We start from the raw sequence: 17,085 nt of genomic DNA, 5'->3' as shown, positions 1-17,085 counted from the left end.
GAACCGAAGAAACTCAAGCTTCTAGTTAAATGTTTTGGATTACAAGATGGTTGTATTAATTCTCAAGAAAAGCAGGTATGCTTTCAGGAAGAGACTTCCTCAACTATTGTAATAGAAATTCAGTTTTACAGATACTAGGCAACCTGGTGGTATACTCATACTATGACAACTTGCACCTAACTAATCTACTGAATTAAATATTGCTAGTGACACAGTTTTATAAGCCTCTGTCAAAAGCGACCTAGTGTTCGAGTTCTTCTTGTGATTTTGTGTCACTTAACTTCAGTAGTTGACATGCTTTCTGCTTATTTTACAGATTGTAACTTCTGCATCAACAGATCTTCAGGACTATACTTACTACTTTGTTCCTGCTCCCTGGTTATCTGTGAAACTTCTGAGGCTGTTACAGTGCTATCCACCTCCAGGTAATGCACAAATCATAACAGTGGTCTTTTATGCAGTACACTGTCTCCAAAGAGCTACTGTGCTGTAGTGTTACCATAACTTGGAGTGCGAGCACATTGTCTTAAGACAAGGATACTGAAGTCTGTACTATCGGGTGTTTCAGATTATGGCCTTTTGAATTATATTGTGTTTAATTTTAGTATAGCTTAAGGTGTCAAACCAGTGTGCATCTTACAAGCCAGTTGCAACTGCCATTTTAAACATTCTTTAATGTTACCAATTTTTAAGCCTTGAAATATATTATAGTGCAGATCGCATTTGGCTTTTTTTCTTACCTAAATAGAATGGTGGCTTACAATTCTCTTGCCAACTGTATATTGGGGGAGGCTGAACTTTTTTTAATGTATCAGAATACTTCAGTTTATTCAGACTTAACAAGGTGGAAGGCCTAAGGTAGGGATTAGGGTGTTGAGGAATATGAAGTTGTCCAACGGCTCATTCTTCTCCAGAAGACCCTGCGGTACGTGGTCGTCTAACAGAATGCCTGGAAACTATTCTTAACAAAGCACAGGAGCCACCAAAGTCAAAAAAAGTCCAACACTCAAATGCAAAGAATGCTGTGCTGTTTGAGGCAATAAGCTTAATTATACATCATGACAGGTGAGTTGTGAGAACGCTTTTATTATGGGGGGATTTTTTAAGGGAAAAGCTGTGGCTTTGTCTTGAACACTAAAGGGAACGTTGCTGGAGGTGCAGTGGGGAGAACAGAATATGAAGTTGTTTGCTATATTAGAACACGGCCACAGCAATGGAATTGAACAGTAATAATGAACTGTGTTGCTGTCGGCATACTTTTTTTTTTTATGGCTTTGTTTCTTGCTGCTGCTTTTTTTTCTTGGTGTTTTGTGTTGACCCCACCACTCTAATCCAACAGATGTTATTTGCTTACAGTATCTGAATTTTCATTTCGCTATTGGGGCATTCTAGCAGACGCTGTAAAGCATTGTAAGAAATTTCCACTGCAGAAATAGTGTTCTGTATTGGGTGTTCTCAAACCTGTTGCTTTTAACCCTTTCACTTTCTCTCCTGTTCTGTGCAGTGAGCCAAATCTACTAGTCCGTGCCTGTAACCAACTAGGTCAGTTCTTGCAGCACCGAGAAACTAATTTGCGTTACCTAGCACTGGAAAGCATGTGCACGCTTGCCAGCTCTGAATTCTCACATGAGGCTGTGAAAACACACATAGAAACAGTTATCAATGCATTGAAGGTAAATATTTACATGTGCAGTCTGTTTTGAGTGTTGTCTTCTCCCCTGCCTCAATGCCCTCTTCTCCACTGCCCCAAGCCCCCCATTCCCAATTAAATTAATAATAACTGGGGACCAAATGAGTTATTCTTAGAAGTCTGCTTTCGATTTTTTTCCTTAATCCTACAAAATCTTGCTGTGCTGCCAACGATGGAGGTCAGATTCAGTTTATTTCTGCAGCTCACTAGTAAACCCGATACTTGTAGCTGTGGCCCCTGTAACTCTCTGCTGTAGATTGAAGATTAAAAACTCAAAACGTGGAATTTCAAAACAGAAAATGCTGGGGAGACTTTCTTTTACCGCTCTCTTGCTGGTCTCAGACACTGTTCCTTCATTGCAGTAGCTTCTGGGGAGGAGTAGGGTAGATCAACTCCTGCTGTGGAATCAGAAAGTCAAGAAACCAGAAAGACACATTCCTAGGCTGTGTTTATGTGAAAAAGCAGAAGTCGAAAGAGGAAGACTGATTCGCATCTAAATCTACTTGCACGCTTCAGTGTTTTCATGTATTGTCGTCTTCCAAGCTCATACTGTAGCATGTTAATACATTTGTCTAACTTTGAAGTACATATCTGTTCTAGCTGAACTTCTGTTGATACAAGGCAAGCCCAACACTAAGCCTGCAGGTAGCTAGTTGCCCATTGGCCTGGTGTCAGTTTGACAATTTAATCCAGTTATTAGTGCATTTGTGGCCAGTGGTGCCAGTTACCCAGTGCACAGTGAACCACAAACTCATTCACCCTAGTTAGGGTAGTAGTGGGAGTATTCTGTACAAAATCCTCCATCCTTTCAGCACTTGCACAGATTTGGATATATATACTACAGAAACAAAACCTGAGGATTTGAATTTTTGTAATGTTATCTAAGAGCAGGAAGCTGTCATGAGTCTCCAGTGACCTCTTTCTAGGTGACTGAAAATAAGAATAATGTGAGAAACTCATAGCTTATGTGAAGGGTATTCTGCATCTGAAAGATTATGAAAATGCATTTGTTTCAAATTTGGATTATAGTAAGTTTCATCTCTTCAGTAAGTTTTATATGCTTTCCAAATATTGACTTTTTGCTGTGTGTGCTTTTACAGACTGAAAGAGATGTAAGTGTACGACAGAGAGCTGTAGATCTCCTGTACGCAATGTGTGACCGAAGCAATGCCCAACAGATTGTGGCCGAAATGCTCAATTACCTGGAGACTGCTGATTATTCCATTAGAGAAGAAATTGTGAGATATTTGTTTCCTTAATTTTTTCTGACTTGGCAGATTTCATTCTGTTAATTTACTATTGTTAAAAGAATAGGTCAGTATAAATGCAACTGATAACAAATTATGTGGAGGTCTCTTCCTATGCTGATTGTTTGCTTCAGGTTATAGGAATCTTAGTATGACCTGAAAGTCAGCTATATTTCGGTGACTCCGGTCTGTCTCTGTGCCCCCCCTTTTATTTTTTTTAAGAGGTCTTTAATTTCCTACTTGGTCCTGTCTCAGTGATGGTTTAGATGGTGTTTTTATAGCAAACAAAAATGTTCAATAAATCACTCTTGATCGTTTAGGTACACAGTTGAAAAGCCACAGGTGCAACACACTCAAATGTATTATGGGGAAAGCATTAATGTAGCTGGCAACTGGTGTGTTCTGGCACAGAATTTCAATGTTCATCTTTCCCATTAGCTGTGGGAGCAAGTAGGCAAGCTGACGCATCTGAAACTGAGGCTTCTGGGCTACTGTGGGCTATCACTAGGTGTATATGAAAGTGAATCTCGGTACGTAGCTTATAGTAGAAGCTAGTCAACCTTCTTTCTTCTCTTACATGTGTTCAGGTTCTGAAAGTTGCAATTCTAGCTGAGAAGTATGCAGTGGATTATACCTGGTATGTGGATACAATCTTGAATCTGATTCGTATTGCTGGTGACTATGTCAGTGAAGAAGTGTGGTATCGAGTTATTCAGATTGTCATCAACAGGGATGATGTTCAAGGGTATGCAGCAAAGACTGTTTTTGAGGTGAGAATAACTGTTTTCAATTCACTTTCAAAACGAGGTAGGAATTAAGTAAACACCATGTGATCTAGCAGGTGTGTATGCTTCCCTATGTTAGGGAGGAGTAAAAATAGGATCCTGAATGTTTCAACAAAACACTGCTGAAGCTCTCTAAAACTGGCATCATAGATTTTCAGAGCCAGAGACTGTGTTAAGGTGATGAGAAGCTTCTCTGGCTGAAGTAATGTAGAATACACCTGGTGCTGTTCTGCTTTTGGTGAGGGAGGGCAGGGTGTATTATGCGGGGTTTTTTGTTATTTTGGTGGGTGGCTTAGTAAGGAAATTGCATTACCTGGAAAATTACTGAAATGTAGTAAAAATAGAAGACTTTTATAGCGTGGCTTGCTGCTTCTGGTTTTTGTTGTTTTCATGCAGGAATCCAAAACACTCATAATGCTAACTTGATGATCCTTTTGGAAGCATATATCCATTCTTTCTGTTTAGATCTGGAATTTGAACTATTAAAGGAGTACACTTTCAATTGTCTAGCCTTGTTGCTCTGACTTCATTTGGACTCTTCATACAGGCTTTCCACTTTTTTTTTAATTTCCTTTCCTGAATGTTAAAGCTGACTTTCAGAACTTGGACAAGTTCAGCACCTTCTTGCAAGGTTTAAATTAAGTATATTAATATCCTTCTGAAACCCCTAAAGATGTAAGGAGAAACCTAAACAGCTGTATCTGTCCTCAAAAGTCCACAGTGCTGCCAGGTGGACCTAAGAGTTCTCTTAAGTAATACTTATGTTAGTCTTCTATAAAGTCATACTACCTATCGTGCTTTTCTTGTAAGTGCCTAGATCTATGGTCTGTTCTTACAGAAAAGTAGACTAGGAAACTGGACGGGGAAGTGACAGAAAACATCTTTTTTGATACACTGCAGCCCCTTGACTACTAGTGTGTTCTTACAGGCTCTCCAAGCTCCAGCATGCCATGAGAATCTTGTAAAAGTGGGTGGCTACATCTTGGGAGAATTTGGAAATCTGATAGCAGGTGATCCAAGATCAAGGTAAAACACCTTCTAAAATACTGAAGTGACGTAGTAACGCTTTCTGTAAAGAATCTAATGTCTAGTTAATATTCCTAAATGCCAGTTAACAAATGATTCAGCTCTTGCTAGTAATGCATTAAGAATTATCATGTCTACAAAAACTGAATGAATTTTCTCTTCCCGTCTTTAAGTCCCCTCATCCAGTTCAACTTGCTACATTCCAAGTTTCACCTGTGTAGTGTTCCTACCCGAGCTCTGCTTCTGTCTACCTACATCAAGTTTGTGAACCTGTTTCCAGAAATCAAAACTACAATTCAAGATGTATTGCGCAGTGACAGTCAGCTAAAGAATGCTGATGTTGAGCTGCAGCAGAGAGCTGTTGAGTATTTGAGGCTCAGTACTATTGCAAGTACTGATATATTGGTAGGTATAAAGATTATATTTTTTTATTATGCAGAACTCTTTAGTTGTGTCTTCTGTCAACAACTAAGCTCCGCTAAACCTTACCTGATTGCTCAGAAATCTTAATGTAGGATTAAGGATCCACAATGTGGGCGCCGATTCTTTTAGTGTACCTAATTCAACTGCAATCATCTTTAATTTAGAGCTAAACCCAAAGTTGTTGTCCCTGCTTTAGTGGGACAAATGACCATTACAGCATGCTAATCTGGAGCTGGGAAGCCAGAGAAAGGTGGCATAATACAGGGTCCCACAGTATTCAGATACCAAAAAGACTAGTGCTTTGTTTTGAGGACTTAGTTGATGGCAGCCAGGAAACTTGTACTTGTGCTGATTTTCTTCACAGTTCTAACCTGATGAACTCAGGTCTGGCCAGAGCATGGCACACTTAGTCTTGACAGCTAATAAATGCTTAGGTCTGACTAGATCCTTGGGTAATTTTTTTTGGTGGTTTCAGTCTAGGTCTGTTTGACTTAAGGACTGTTAGGTCTCCTATGATCTAACTTCTTTTTTATTTTAATAGCAATGTACCAGAGAAGTGATATGCTCCTGTTCTCTTGAACAACTGCTTTGGGAGGAGAGTTTTAAATAACTATTTTTTTTAGAGCAAGTCTACTCCATCACTGTACAGTAAACTACATAGTCGTTTTCTGTGTGGATAATTGCATGAGGCAAAAGCAGAAGTAATCTATAAGTGTGTATCTTCAAAGACTCGGAAGCTGGTTTGGCTTTTTCTGCAAGTTTAACTAATACTTTTTTTTTTCCTATGATAAGGCTACAGTGCTGGAAGAAATGCCTCCCTTTCCAGAGAGGGAGTCTTCTATTTTGGCTAAACTCAAGAAGAAGAAAGGCCCAGGCACAGTTACTGACCTGGAGGAGATCAAAAAGGAGAGGAGCTCTGATATGAACGGAAGTGCTGAACCTGCCTCTGTCAATGCCAGTGCTGTTGTGAGTTTAAAAGCTGTTATTTCACTAATTTAGACAGCATGCAAGTGAGAAAAGAATGGTTTCCTTAAAGTGGCTTTTTTGGGGTTTAAAACGTCTCATCTCAAATTTAAGACACTGAGTGTTTGCTATAAAGTAACAGGGGAACATATAGTTGCCCCCCCCCCAACCCCCACCCCCGCATGCTTGGATACAGTTTTCCTTTGGAAATCTTATGTAAATGGGACAAAATATCTGCAGCCTAAAAAAAGTCCCTTATGTTGTTACTTGGAAAAATATTGCCGTAAACTTAGAAATGGGAATTTCCTTGCTGGTGAAATTGCCATGAAGGTGAGATGATTAAATTAACATATTTAAAAAGAATAACTTGAATTTCAAAGTATTGGCTGTTCTTCTGCTTTGTCTAACATGGTAGATCGTTTGCATGTTGTTTCAGGTTGCTACTGTTTTTACTAGAAGTGGATAACACTTGACTTAACGTGGATGTCCTTAAATCAATATAATGTTGTTACTATCTATTTGACAGTACTATTTGAGTTCAGTTATGGTAGACGAGGCCACAGTCTTATTTTTTTCTGAGCAGAAACTTCTCATTTTATAGTCAATTAAAGCTGGTAGGGTGAATCATTCCCATAATGTAATACTTGTTTCTGCTTTTAATGACTAGTGTAACTTGTAATTATATTTGAGATGTAGTAGTAGGTTACCTAAGAGGAAAGAAATATTGAAGAAACCCTGCCCAGTTTGTTAAATTATAATTCTTTAACTCTTAGTCATTGCAATATGTATGAGTACGTGTTTCAAGTGCAGTATCTTTGAATGGAGAGAAATACCTTGCCAGCAGAAAAGTTGCCAAATTTTCTTTACATGCCAAATTGACTGAGGTGACTGGCAGTTAAAATTGTGTTGTGGTTTATGAGCTTCACTTTACAGATTGCAGCCATTTAAGAAACTCCACTATGTTACCTTCATCAGTGGCTTTGGTGTGACCCTAGCTTAGATGCTGAGAATATGTTCCGAACTGGAGTTCAACTGTTTGGTTTCGGTAGTTTTTCCTGATTGGCTTCTGAAATATTTTTGCTAGGGAATTTTTCATTATACTGCATCAAATTCAGTCTTTGGAGTATATGATAACTTTGAGTTGGGTTACAAAAACAAAATTTCAAATTCAGTACACATGCATCTCATGACTCATCTTCAGCGTATCTGGCGTATTGTAGGCTGCTGATGTCCAATACATGAACATTTTAACAGTCTGTGCTTTGTTCTTGCACATGACTTGAGCACGTACATTGCATGATTCTGTGTCCTGGCTACTTGATTTGTACTATTTGAGAGAAAAAAAAAATTAAAGGTCTTGCCTGTACTTTTAGTGTTTACAGCTTGAACTAGCTACAGGCTCTGTTTTTGTGCTGGTTAGGTTTTACATTGTTTCTAAGGTTTGCCAAGCTTTAAAAACCCAAGACTAAACTAAAATTCAATTTTAAAGATGCTGTGATGCTCTAATTTAGGTTTGTGTAAAAGCCACTGTGTTTCTTGCTGGATTCTTCATGAAAGAAAAGCAACACACTTGAATTTTATTCCCTACAGTACTTAAATGCCCTTGAAATTAGGAGGGGAGAAGAGAGGAGGAAAAACATTGTCATCTTTCTTCTGCAGAATCAGATTTTAGACAGATGAATTTTGGTTTTATTATTATTTATTTAATGATTAGATGGACTTAACTCTCTTCAAAGCAAAAAAAAAAAAAAAACAACCACCAACCGCATCTGTAAATGACCTTAGGTTGAAATGCAAGGTGATAACTACCTTCCTGAAGCCTCCTCCATCTATTCAAAGCTTGATTTGGGGTGGAGGAAGGCACTTTGTCATAGCTTTGTTGTCTGTGCAAAAGACAACTTTGTTTTAGTTTTGCTCTAGTGCTAACACCGAAATGTCTTGTCTTCCCTAGTCTACTCCTTCTCCATCTGCAGATCTGCTGGGTCTGGGTGCTGCCCCTCTCACCAATTCGGCTCCCCCACCGTCCTCTAGTGGCAGCCTGCTGGTGGATGTATTTTCAGATTCTCCTTCTGCAGTTGCACCTCTTGCTCCTGGTTCTGATGACAACTTTGCAAGGTAATTAAGTCATGCTGTAAGGAATCTGAAAAAGAATTTCTCTGTTAAAACAGGATTAGAGAAAAAGGCATACAATAACTTTTGGTTTTATTCCAGCTTATTGAATGTATTCCTGGGTGGTAGTTGTGCAGCAAGAGGGGTATTCTTGAACTCTGTGCTGCATGTGCTATCTTTATTGAGTATCTCTGCTCATGGAAAAACTGAGTCTGTAGTAATCAACCTGAGGATATTGGCCACAGTATTGTCTAGTATTCATGCTGATTTTGCTTCTTTGTTAAACTAAGCTGCTTGTGCATCTCAATACATCTGGCCTGATATGCATACGTTTATTCTTATCTTATTTCCATAAAGTATTCTTGTGTCTCTCCACTTATGGCTAGCTGATACTGGAACAGTAAGATAGAGTATATCCAGAGATAATGGTTCTCAGAATTTCAAGATATACTTAAATTGTTCTACTATTGTCTGACAAACAGGTGTGTAAAGGGTGGGGAAAAAAAGTGCTTTTTTTAAAGGGGATTTGATAGAAGTATCTTCCTAGTTACATTACCTAGTGTAGATGCAGTGTGTTGTCAATCCCTTTAATATTAAAAGCCACTGTGGCTACACTTTAATGTTCTTTGGCTAGAATTTTGGAAATATATAGTATAAGATCACAGAATGTCTTTAAAAATCTGTTTGTCACTGGCCAGAGAGCATATTGCTGTTGCCAAGGTCCAAATTTTGAATGATGACATGACAAATTTGCAACTTATCTTAATATAAAAAACATAATTAGTGAAACTAATCTGCTTGGGGCTTTCATCAAAATTTTAAACTAGACAATGCATTGTTGCAGGTTTGCAGCGATTAAGACTTGATCCTGTGTTTCTCTTGGAAGGCAATAAGCGATGTTTAATCGTGCTACAAAATATAAAGACTTTAAGAAGATACACAAGCTTGTTAGGGCTTTTTTTTTTTTTTAAAGAAAAAAAGAGGAGAAAAAAAGAAACCAATACTAGTAGCTTCATAAGCAAAAGTTACCTAAAAAGAATTTTCTCTTTCTGCAGAAGAAAGTATAGCATTGCCCAACCCCTTGGTCTGTCTGTAGATGATGAAACGCTTCTCTAATGATACTGAGAAGTTGCCTTTTACAGTTTCCTGCCTCTTTTTAGTGCTGTTGTCACTTTTGTTTCTAATCTGTTACTTGGGTAAGTCATTCTCTGTGTGCCCATATGTTCTTGCCTACACTTAATACTTGCGTGTTTTTAAGAACTGATTGTGCAGCTACAGTTAGAAGTGCCACTAAGGTTGATGAGGCCTCCGCTTCAAAGTGCGCATTTGTAGTAATTAAAATACATCTACATTTATGGTTTTGAACTAAAACCTTTCTGCTGTCACAATTAAACACCTAATATGACTTAGTTCTTTAAGAGGTATAAATTTAAGCTACTGAACACCTTCAGCTGTCTCCTTTCTTTGGGAAGAATTGCTGCTTCCTGACAATCAGGGAGGGGTGGGGTGCGGGAGAGAAGCGGGGGACCACATTGCCTAATACCTTTTTCTAGGTGTACTGAGCTAGGGCAGCTAATAAACTTTTCATGCATTAAACTCAACAGTACCATTTTTGAGGAAGGAGGTAAAAGAAATAACTAAGCACTAAGCTGTCTTTACTAACTCCTGCTATCTCTGTCGCTACTGCCTTTCTTCCTTTGTGCTGCCTGAACTAGCCCTGACCTGGCTTCATCTGAGGTAGTTTCTGAGGAACCAGCTGATACTGTGCATGATGCTGATGAGCTTTTTCACAAGTAAGCAATACTAAAACCTTGCAAGGCTGGGCAACTTCCAGAATATAGTTATAAAGCAAAACTATATTGTGCATTAACTTAGTACCAGCAAAACTAGAGAAACATGTACTGTCAGACTTGTGACTAGAACACTTCTGTAGATAATGTGGTTTTTATGACAAGGTCATGAATTCACAGGTTAGAGTTGCCTTTCTGAGTCAATGCTGTCACAGACTGCTCTAAAATGAGGCAATGCCAGTTCTATAAGTTTTGCAACTATTCACAAATAAAGGAAAAACATAAGAGTAAATAGTCAGAAGCACTGATATTTAGGAGTATGTTTTAGATGCCTTGTATGCAAAAGGCTTATATTTGCTCACCACCTCTTCTACTTTTAAGTGAAGAGTGACAGAAAGGACTGAAATCACTGCAGAATGGGCTTCTTCTCTCAAAATGAAAAAAAAAAATACAGCTCTCAGTTGACTTCTGTGATACAGAACTGATAAAACAAAGGATTCTTTTTTTCTTTCAGGTTTAAACAGTCAAAGCTTCAAACTTTTCAATTCTGCACCAACGTAATGAGTTTCATAAGTTGTCAAGAATATGAATAAGAAAAATCCTAGTCTGTTGCCTGGTCCTTTATAGACTCTGTGTGTGTGTATATATATAGCATATCGTGGCTTCCTTCGTAGTTTCTCAGACATTCTATCAAATAAAAAATTCAGTTCTTTTAGTATCCTACAAGTGGTGGTTTTGGTTGTAAAATTGTTGTTTCTAACTGCAGTTTTCTGCAAAGGCCTCTCTCACAGACTGATGCACTCTAGGTTAACCACAATCTTCATCCTCTGTAAATCCTGAATTTTGTGGTTCTAAATATTGTTTAATATGGGTCAATATACAACACGTTTTCCCTCTGTTCCCCTAGGTTTGTGTGTAAAAATAATGGAGTCTTATTTGAAAATCAGTTGCTACAAATTGGATTGAAATCTGAATTTCGACAGAACCTGGGTAAGAGCTTTACTGGCGAAGTGGTTAGCTGCCTGCATTATCAAGTCAATGCAAGCATGATATTTTGGATAGGACTGACTTTTCAGCTACTTAGAGGGAAATGTGATTTCAGGCCTAACCTGTTTTAAGATCTCTGTTTATGTGTCTCTGGCTTCTGTGTGTGTTCTTTTTTTCTTAAATTTTTTGGTTCTTTTAGTAGCTGAGATGAAATGGGAGCGTTAAGGGGTACTGTAAGCTCCAGCTCTTGCTGCCTGGTTGTAAGTCTGGTACAGCCATGGTTATAAAGGATGATTGTCCTCAATTTTTATATCTTACAATTACAATAAGCTATATTGTATGATACGCAATACATTTCAGACATGTCTATCATAGTACATTAATGCACAAGGTGACAAAAATATCTAGGAAGGAGCTGGGAATCAAACACAGGCCAGCACTATAATTGCGTGCTTCTCCCTTTCTGCATCACTTTTGGTACTGTAATAGCTTGTTTGCATAATCAGTAATGTTCTCTGGCAACTGAAAGACTTCCACTGATTATTTAACTGCCTGTGGGACAGCTACTGTGGGAGAGGTCTGATTTGTTTTAATTTGTTATTTCATTTTGAACAGTTAATATCTTGGTAAGATAAACCACGTAAATTATGGTATGTTTTTAAAAGTTGTTCTAAAGAAAGGTAGAAAGACAGTGTATGAGATACTTGAAGCACAAGTAGTTCAATACGATTACATGTGATGGACCTAAAAATTCTGATGTCTTTTATTCTCTTCTTTCTAGGACGTATGTTCATATTCTATGGTAATAAGACATCAACACAGTTCTTGAATTTTACTCCAACAGTAATCTGCTCAGATGACCTACAGTCAAATATCCTTAAATGCAGTAGCGTGTGTGTGTTCTTATTTGGGTTTTGTGTTTTATGCCTCTCAAAATTGTAATAAAGGTGTTGGATTGAGGCATGGTGTCCCTGAACATGAAGAAATGAGAAACCTCTTTCTGCTGATAACTTTCTAAAGTAAACTTCTTGTAGAAAGAACAAGTCTTGAGCAGGGATGGAAGATTCTCTCCTTAAAGCTCTGGTTACAAACAAAAAAATTACTGTTGAAATATTGAGAGATTAGGCTGTATAAATATGTAATGTAACACTGTAGCTTTCTCCGCTGTAGTGAAGTAGCAGGGCTGTAAGTGTGGTGTCCTTCAAGTCCTGCATTAGCAGATAATCTCAGACTTGAGGTGGAGGTAGAAGAAAGCGTGTACACAAAGATGATGATACTTCAAAATAAGCTCTTAATTTACAGTTTGTCCTTAACACTTGGTAGTACAAATTTAGGATTTCTTGGAGACTATGTAATCAAACTTGTTTAACTCAAAGCATCACTGTAATGTTGACATCAAAATGAGATAGTCTTGTGGGTTTTATCATGAAATCTGTCTGTGCCTTCATGCCTTTTCGAGGGCATCTTTCTTTAAGAATATCCATATAACTGAGAGTCGTGGGGGTTATGGCTTCTAGGTGTGTCAGTGTGAAAAAACTTTTTGTGCTGTACAAGAATTGAGCTTTGAATATTCAGTAGCATGTAGAGAATGAGTGGACACAATGTTAATTCCTCATGTAGCTTATTAGAGGAAATGCTATTTTTTTTAAAATTCATTGATCAGTTTCCTTGACCAGTTTTTATGCCTGAATCTTCAGACAAAACCTGTTGACCCCACAGTGGATGGAGGAGCACAGGTTCAACAGGTTGTGAACATAGAATGTGTGTCAGACTTTATGGAAGCTCCAATCCTGAACATTCAATTCAGGTAAAACACAGGATTCAAATGCTAATGAATTAATTAGATTAAAGATGTTAAATTTGTCCTTGTCTTCTGACTGAATTGTAGAATGTGGACACATAAAGCTGTCTTGGGTAGACGACTTACTTGAAAAATTGATCTAACAATGCTTTAAACTACTAGGGGACGTAGGGAATTCACTTGGAACAATGTGGTTAAAAAAACCAAAACCAACAAACACCTAATCAAGAAGCAGCTACTGATAAAATGTCTCCATGACTTCTTTCCGCTATGCGTATAGAACGGTCTTCCTGTTTGTTTAAGAAATCTTGACAGGAACATGGATAGTAACTTCTCCCTTCTGGAAACCAAGAACATTTCTGCAAACAACTTGGACTGGAAATGCGTGCAGCCAAAAATAGAATCTCATTATGTCCACTCAACATCAGCCTTTGGGAAATCGTGATTTCTGAGCTACATTCTGTTATTCTAGTCTAAACTGATTCTTACTGATGTGTTTTCACAGGGATATATTTTCACTCCTTTGTGTGCTATCTAGAAGGACAACAACCTATGTTGAAACTGAGATCCTTATTAGAAGTTCTGGCAATTCGCTTTCATGTGCCATCTAAGCAGAGCAAATAAATATATTTAACAGTGGATTAAAACTGTATCTTAGAAATAACGTTATCTGCAGTTGATGGATTTTAATCATAAACAACTGCACATTAGTGATCATCCTGAATGGTTTGGTTGATTTAGGCTGAGACTGTTGACACTGTGCTGCATACCCCCTGTTCTTCCTATTCCATATGCAGGTATGGCGGAACATTTCAAAATCTTTCGGTAAAATTACCCATCACACTGAATAAATTTTTCCAGCCAACAGAGATGTCTTCTCAAGACTTTTTTCAGCGTTGGAAGCAACTCAGCAAGTAAGAACTTGTGGGTTGGGGTTCTTGTGGTGGGCTGGGGCCGGGGGGGGGACAAGAAGGTGTACATTGTGAATGTAGCTGGTGCAGTGTCCCATCCCATACTTAATCCTGTGAGTTATAAAATCTCCCAATATAATTAGTTGCTGTAAAACAATGCTGTACATAATACACGTTAAACTGTGTATTCATCGTGCTTTGTCTTGCAGTCCGAAACAAGAAGTACAGAATATCTTTAAAGCAAAACACCCAATGGATGCAGAGATCACAAAAGCAAAGGTGGGTGGTAGTGTGGTATCTTTAATTTGTAGTATAAGCATAGTGGTATAAGCAAACTTTGTCCATCTTGGTTTATATGGCAGTTGGATCATCCTTTTAAAGTATAAGTCCGTGTTGTGTAGCAGACCCTTGGCAGTGCTGCGTTGAGTGGCCTGTTTCTCAGTGTAGCTTGAATTAGATATAGTCTCACTTGAAGCTATTTAAGAAAACACCAACTCGGTGCTTAAAACTGAATTGGAAGATACTTAAAGCCTTAATTTGTACTAGAGTCACCAGTTACAAAAGAAAACAAGTGACTTTTTGTAGAATTGGCTGCCTTAGTCAAAACAGAAGTGACTAGTGTGAGACAGGAGTGGCTTTATCAAAAGCAGGAGAGATTTCTGTTATATCTAACTTATTTCTCAGTTGTTTTCTAGAAGAACCTTTTTTTTTTTTTTCAGGAACAGCTTGTTATCAGGGTCACTCTGTCACTTCAAAAATTTGTCTTGAACACTTTGAATAAAAATTACTTATACTTGTTTTGCTAGTTGGTGTTGGCTGTGCTTGGGTAGACTTGGTATTGGTGTCCTGCTGTCCCCACATCTAAGTCTTCTGGGTTTCTTTCACAGATAATTGGCTTTGGATCAGCCCTACTTGAGGAGGTAGATCCCAATCCTGCTAACTTTGTTGGTGCTGGTATCATACATACAAAAACTACTCAGATTGGATGCTTGCTGCGCCTTGAACCCAACCTCCAGGCACAGGTATCTCTTTAAGTATCTACAGCTTGAATACAAGCTATTGTTTGCACTAAATATCTGGGTATATTTGAAACTCCTTAAGGTATTTATTTAAAATTACTACTGCAATAGCTAATTTTGACCACAGACTCCAACGTGAAATGGAATTGTAGCAGCTGGTCCTGGCCCAGTTTGGCAAGCTGCTTCTTAATAGCAATTCTTTTTCCTGTTGGAGGAGATCACTGTATTATTCCAGACTGTCCATTGGAGTCTCATCTTCTCTTGGAAGTTGAAAACATTTAATGTTTGTTTTGTGCACCTTGGACAAGATGACTAAGTATAATTCTCTTTGCCGTTTTGGTTTAATAACAGAATGACTGGCTAAAAGAGAAAACAAGAAAACAAACACAATGTTAAGAATACTTTTCCTCAAGCATTTTGATAGAGGTTTTATCGAAGTTTTGTAAGTTTTGGGTGGTAAGTCTACTGTTTTCTGAAGAAGTGTCTTAGAGTCTGTAGACTTTTCCCACGACATTTACTCCTATTAAAGAAAAATTTTGGACAACACCTTGCTGCTAAAGCTTAAAAATATTAGAACAATGGTAACTCTCAACAAGGGTTTGAAGATGTATTCCAGTCTGTGGTTTGAAAAAGCTGTATTAGTGATTGGCTGCCTCTGGATGTTTTAACTTGAGGTCTTTTTCACACCAAATCTAGGAAAACAAGTAAGAAGCAACTGCTAGCTTTCACTATTTGACTGTGCGTTCATTTAATACCAAACTGTGTTTAAAAAATTAATAATATTTTATGTTCTTTTTCAGATGTATAGGCTCACACTACGAACAAGTAAAGAAGCTGTGTCTCAGAGATTATGTGAATTGCTCTCAGAACAGTTTTAATATTAACCATGTCAGTTTTGGTTTTTCCATTTATATCGCTGTCGTCATACTGCAAATAAATGTCTTGTACATCACTGTCTGAGTACTGCAATGTTAACCAATACCAGCTCCCTGCCTTAATAGGACTTGACCCTTGTTTGAAATTAAGACTAAAATGTACAGTACAGGGAAGTGACTTTTTACATTAAAAATGGCTTTTAGTGTGTTACACAAAGGGTGGGAGGGCTGTTTTGTGCTTTTTTTTTTTTTTTGCAGAGGTCAGGCTTTTAAACTTGTTAAAGGGAAACTGATTTAGATGTGGTAACCAAGGATTTCAACTGGAAATGGCTAGTAACTGTTCAGCCTTAGTGCCTTTAACAGGTACTCCCTCTGCTCTGAGCTGAAAGAAACCAATGTCATGCTGCTCAGTAAGGTTAATGCAGCAATGTTCAACTTAACAAAATGTTGACTCTGCAAGTCTTGTACTGGACGGAAAGGCAGATTCCAAGATGTGTGTGAATCTGATTCAAGTGAATGTTTGTGTTAAGTGTCACCAATATTTGTATTTGAAATATGCCACAGGACCAGAGTCTTAAAGAATTAATCTTGTAATCCTTTACATCTTAATGTTTTCTGATCTTTGGAAAGTGGATTGAACACAAAAGCTATTCTTAATCCTTCTGCTTATCTCGAATAAGGAGGTGAGCTTCTCTGGTAGGTGGTGAATGAGAACATGCTTGTTCATTGTTAGTCAAACTGAAGTTAAATATTCTATTCTGTGTTTATTCTGTTTGCCATCAGACTTAGCAAGTAATAGTGCTAATCATGTGATATGACTAACTGCAGAGTCTGGTATTGTATAAAAGGAGAAGTGGGAAGAAGTGGGCCCTTGAGGGGCTGTAAGGCATGCACTCTTAGATGAAAATGTAATTTTAAACAATATTTTTTTCCCCAGTGTACAGTAATCTTAGAATTTGAGAGGTTGAATAACTGGTATCTGAACAGTTTCCAGTCTGTCAGTGGTGGCGAAAATATCCAATGTGGTGTAGAAGACTTGTGTTGAGACCGAGAGTAGAAGGACCAAAAAATTCAGTTTTTATAGTGGTTTTTACGACCAAAGCCTATGTAACTTGTTCCACATCAGCAAAATCTTTGCAGCCTCTCTGCAGAAGCAAGTGGACACAACTCTGGCTCACACTTTCAAGCCTTGAGATGTAACAAAGGCTGCTAAAACAAAGCAGTGAGGTAGTGCAGTTAGAAACTGTGGGCAGTTGACAGTGAGTACTGCAGGTCACAATGAACGTCAGCTGCTTCTGACATGAGAAATGAACCTCAGATCAAGATTTCCTTAAGGTTATTTAAAGGAAGCCTGGGGAGTGGTGTCTCGCAACACACATAGCCAAGTATGCCCATGAAATAAAGGTTTTGAGTGATAGTGATGACATTGAAAATACATTTAAATGAGGCTCCTGTCATG

At 38.1% G+C, this 17,085-nt stretch overlaps 1 protein-coding gene across 1 annotated transcript in view; it reads left to right on the top strand.

Annotated features, from left to right (window-relative positions):
• Window positions 1-16,171, top strand: part of AP2A2 (adaptor-related protein complex 2, alpha 2 subunit) — a 50,231-nt gene extending 34,060 nt beyond the window's left edge. The window contains exons 8-24 of the mRNA XM_009889381.1: window positions 317-425; window positions 915-1,065; window positions 1,505-1,673; window positions 2,791-2,928; window positions 3,525-3,707; window positions 4,651-4,748; window positions 4,922-5,153; window positions 5,964-6,137; window positions 8,086-8,249; window positions 9,959-10,036; window positions 10,941-11,023; window positions 11,802-11,917; window positions 12,718-12,827; window positions 13,619-13,735; window positions 13,942-14,011; window positions 14,620-14,754; window positions 15,552-16,171. Of these exons, the coding sequence (XP_009887683.1) occupies window positions 317-425; window positions 915-1,065; window positions 1,505-1,673; window positions 2,791-2,928; window positions 3,525-3,707; window positions 4,651-4,748; window positions 4,922-5,153; window positions 5,964-6,137; window positions 8,086-8,249; window positions 9,959-10,036; window positions 10,941-11,023; window positions 11,802-11,917; window positions 12,718-12,827; window positions 13,619-13,735; window positions 13,942-14,011; window positions 14,620-14,754; window positions 15,552-15,629 (2,205 nt within the window). The 3' untranslated portion in view covers window positions 15,630-16,171. The remainder of the gene's footprint in view (window positions 1-316; window positions 426-914; window positions 1,066-1,504; window positions 1,674-2,790; window positions 2,929-3,524; window positions 3,708-4,650; window positions 4,749-4,921; window positions 5,154-5,963; window positions 6,138-8,085; window positions 8,250-9,958; window positions 10,037-10,940; window positions 11,024-11,801; window positions 11,918-12,717; window positions 12,828-13,618; window positions 13,736-13,941; window positions 14,012-14,619; window positions 14,755-15,551) is intronic.
• Window positions 16,172-17,085: the final 914 nt, after the last annotated feature.

This window comes from Charadrius vociferus, unplaced genomic scaffold, assembly GCF_000708025.1.
Source record: "Charadrius vociferus isolate BGI_N301 unplaced genomic scaffold, ASM70802v2 scaffold467, whole genome shotgun sequence".
NCBI lineage: Eukaryota > Metazoa > Chordata > Aves > Charadriiformes > Charadriidae > Charadrius > Charadrius vociferus.
Note: the sequence above shows the minus strand (reverse complement) of the source record. Positions and strands in the feature narration are given on the sequence as shown.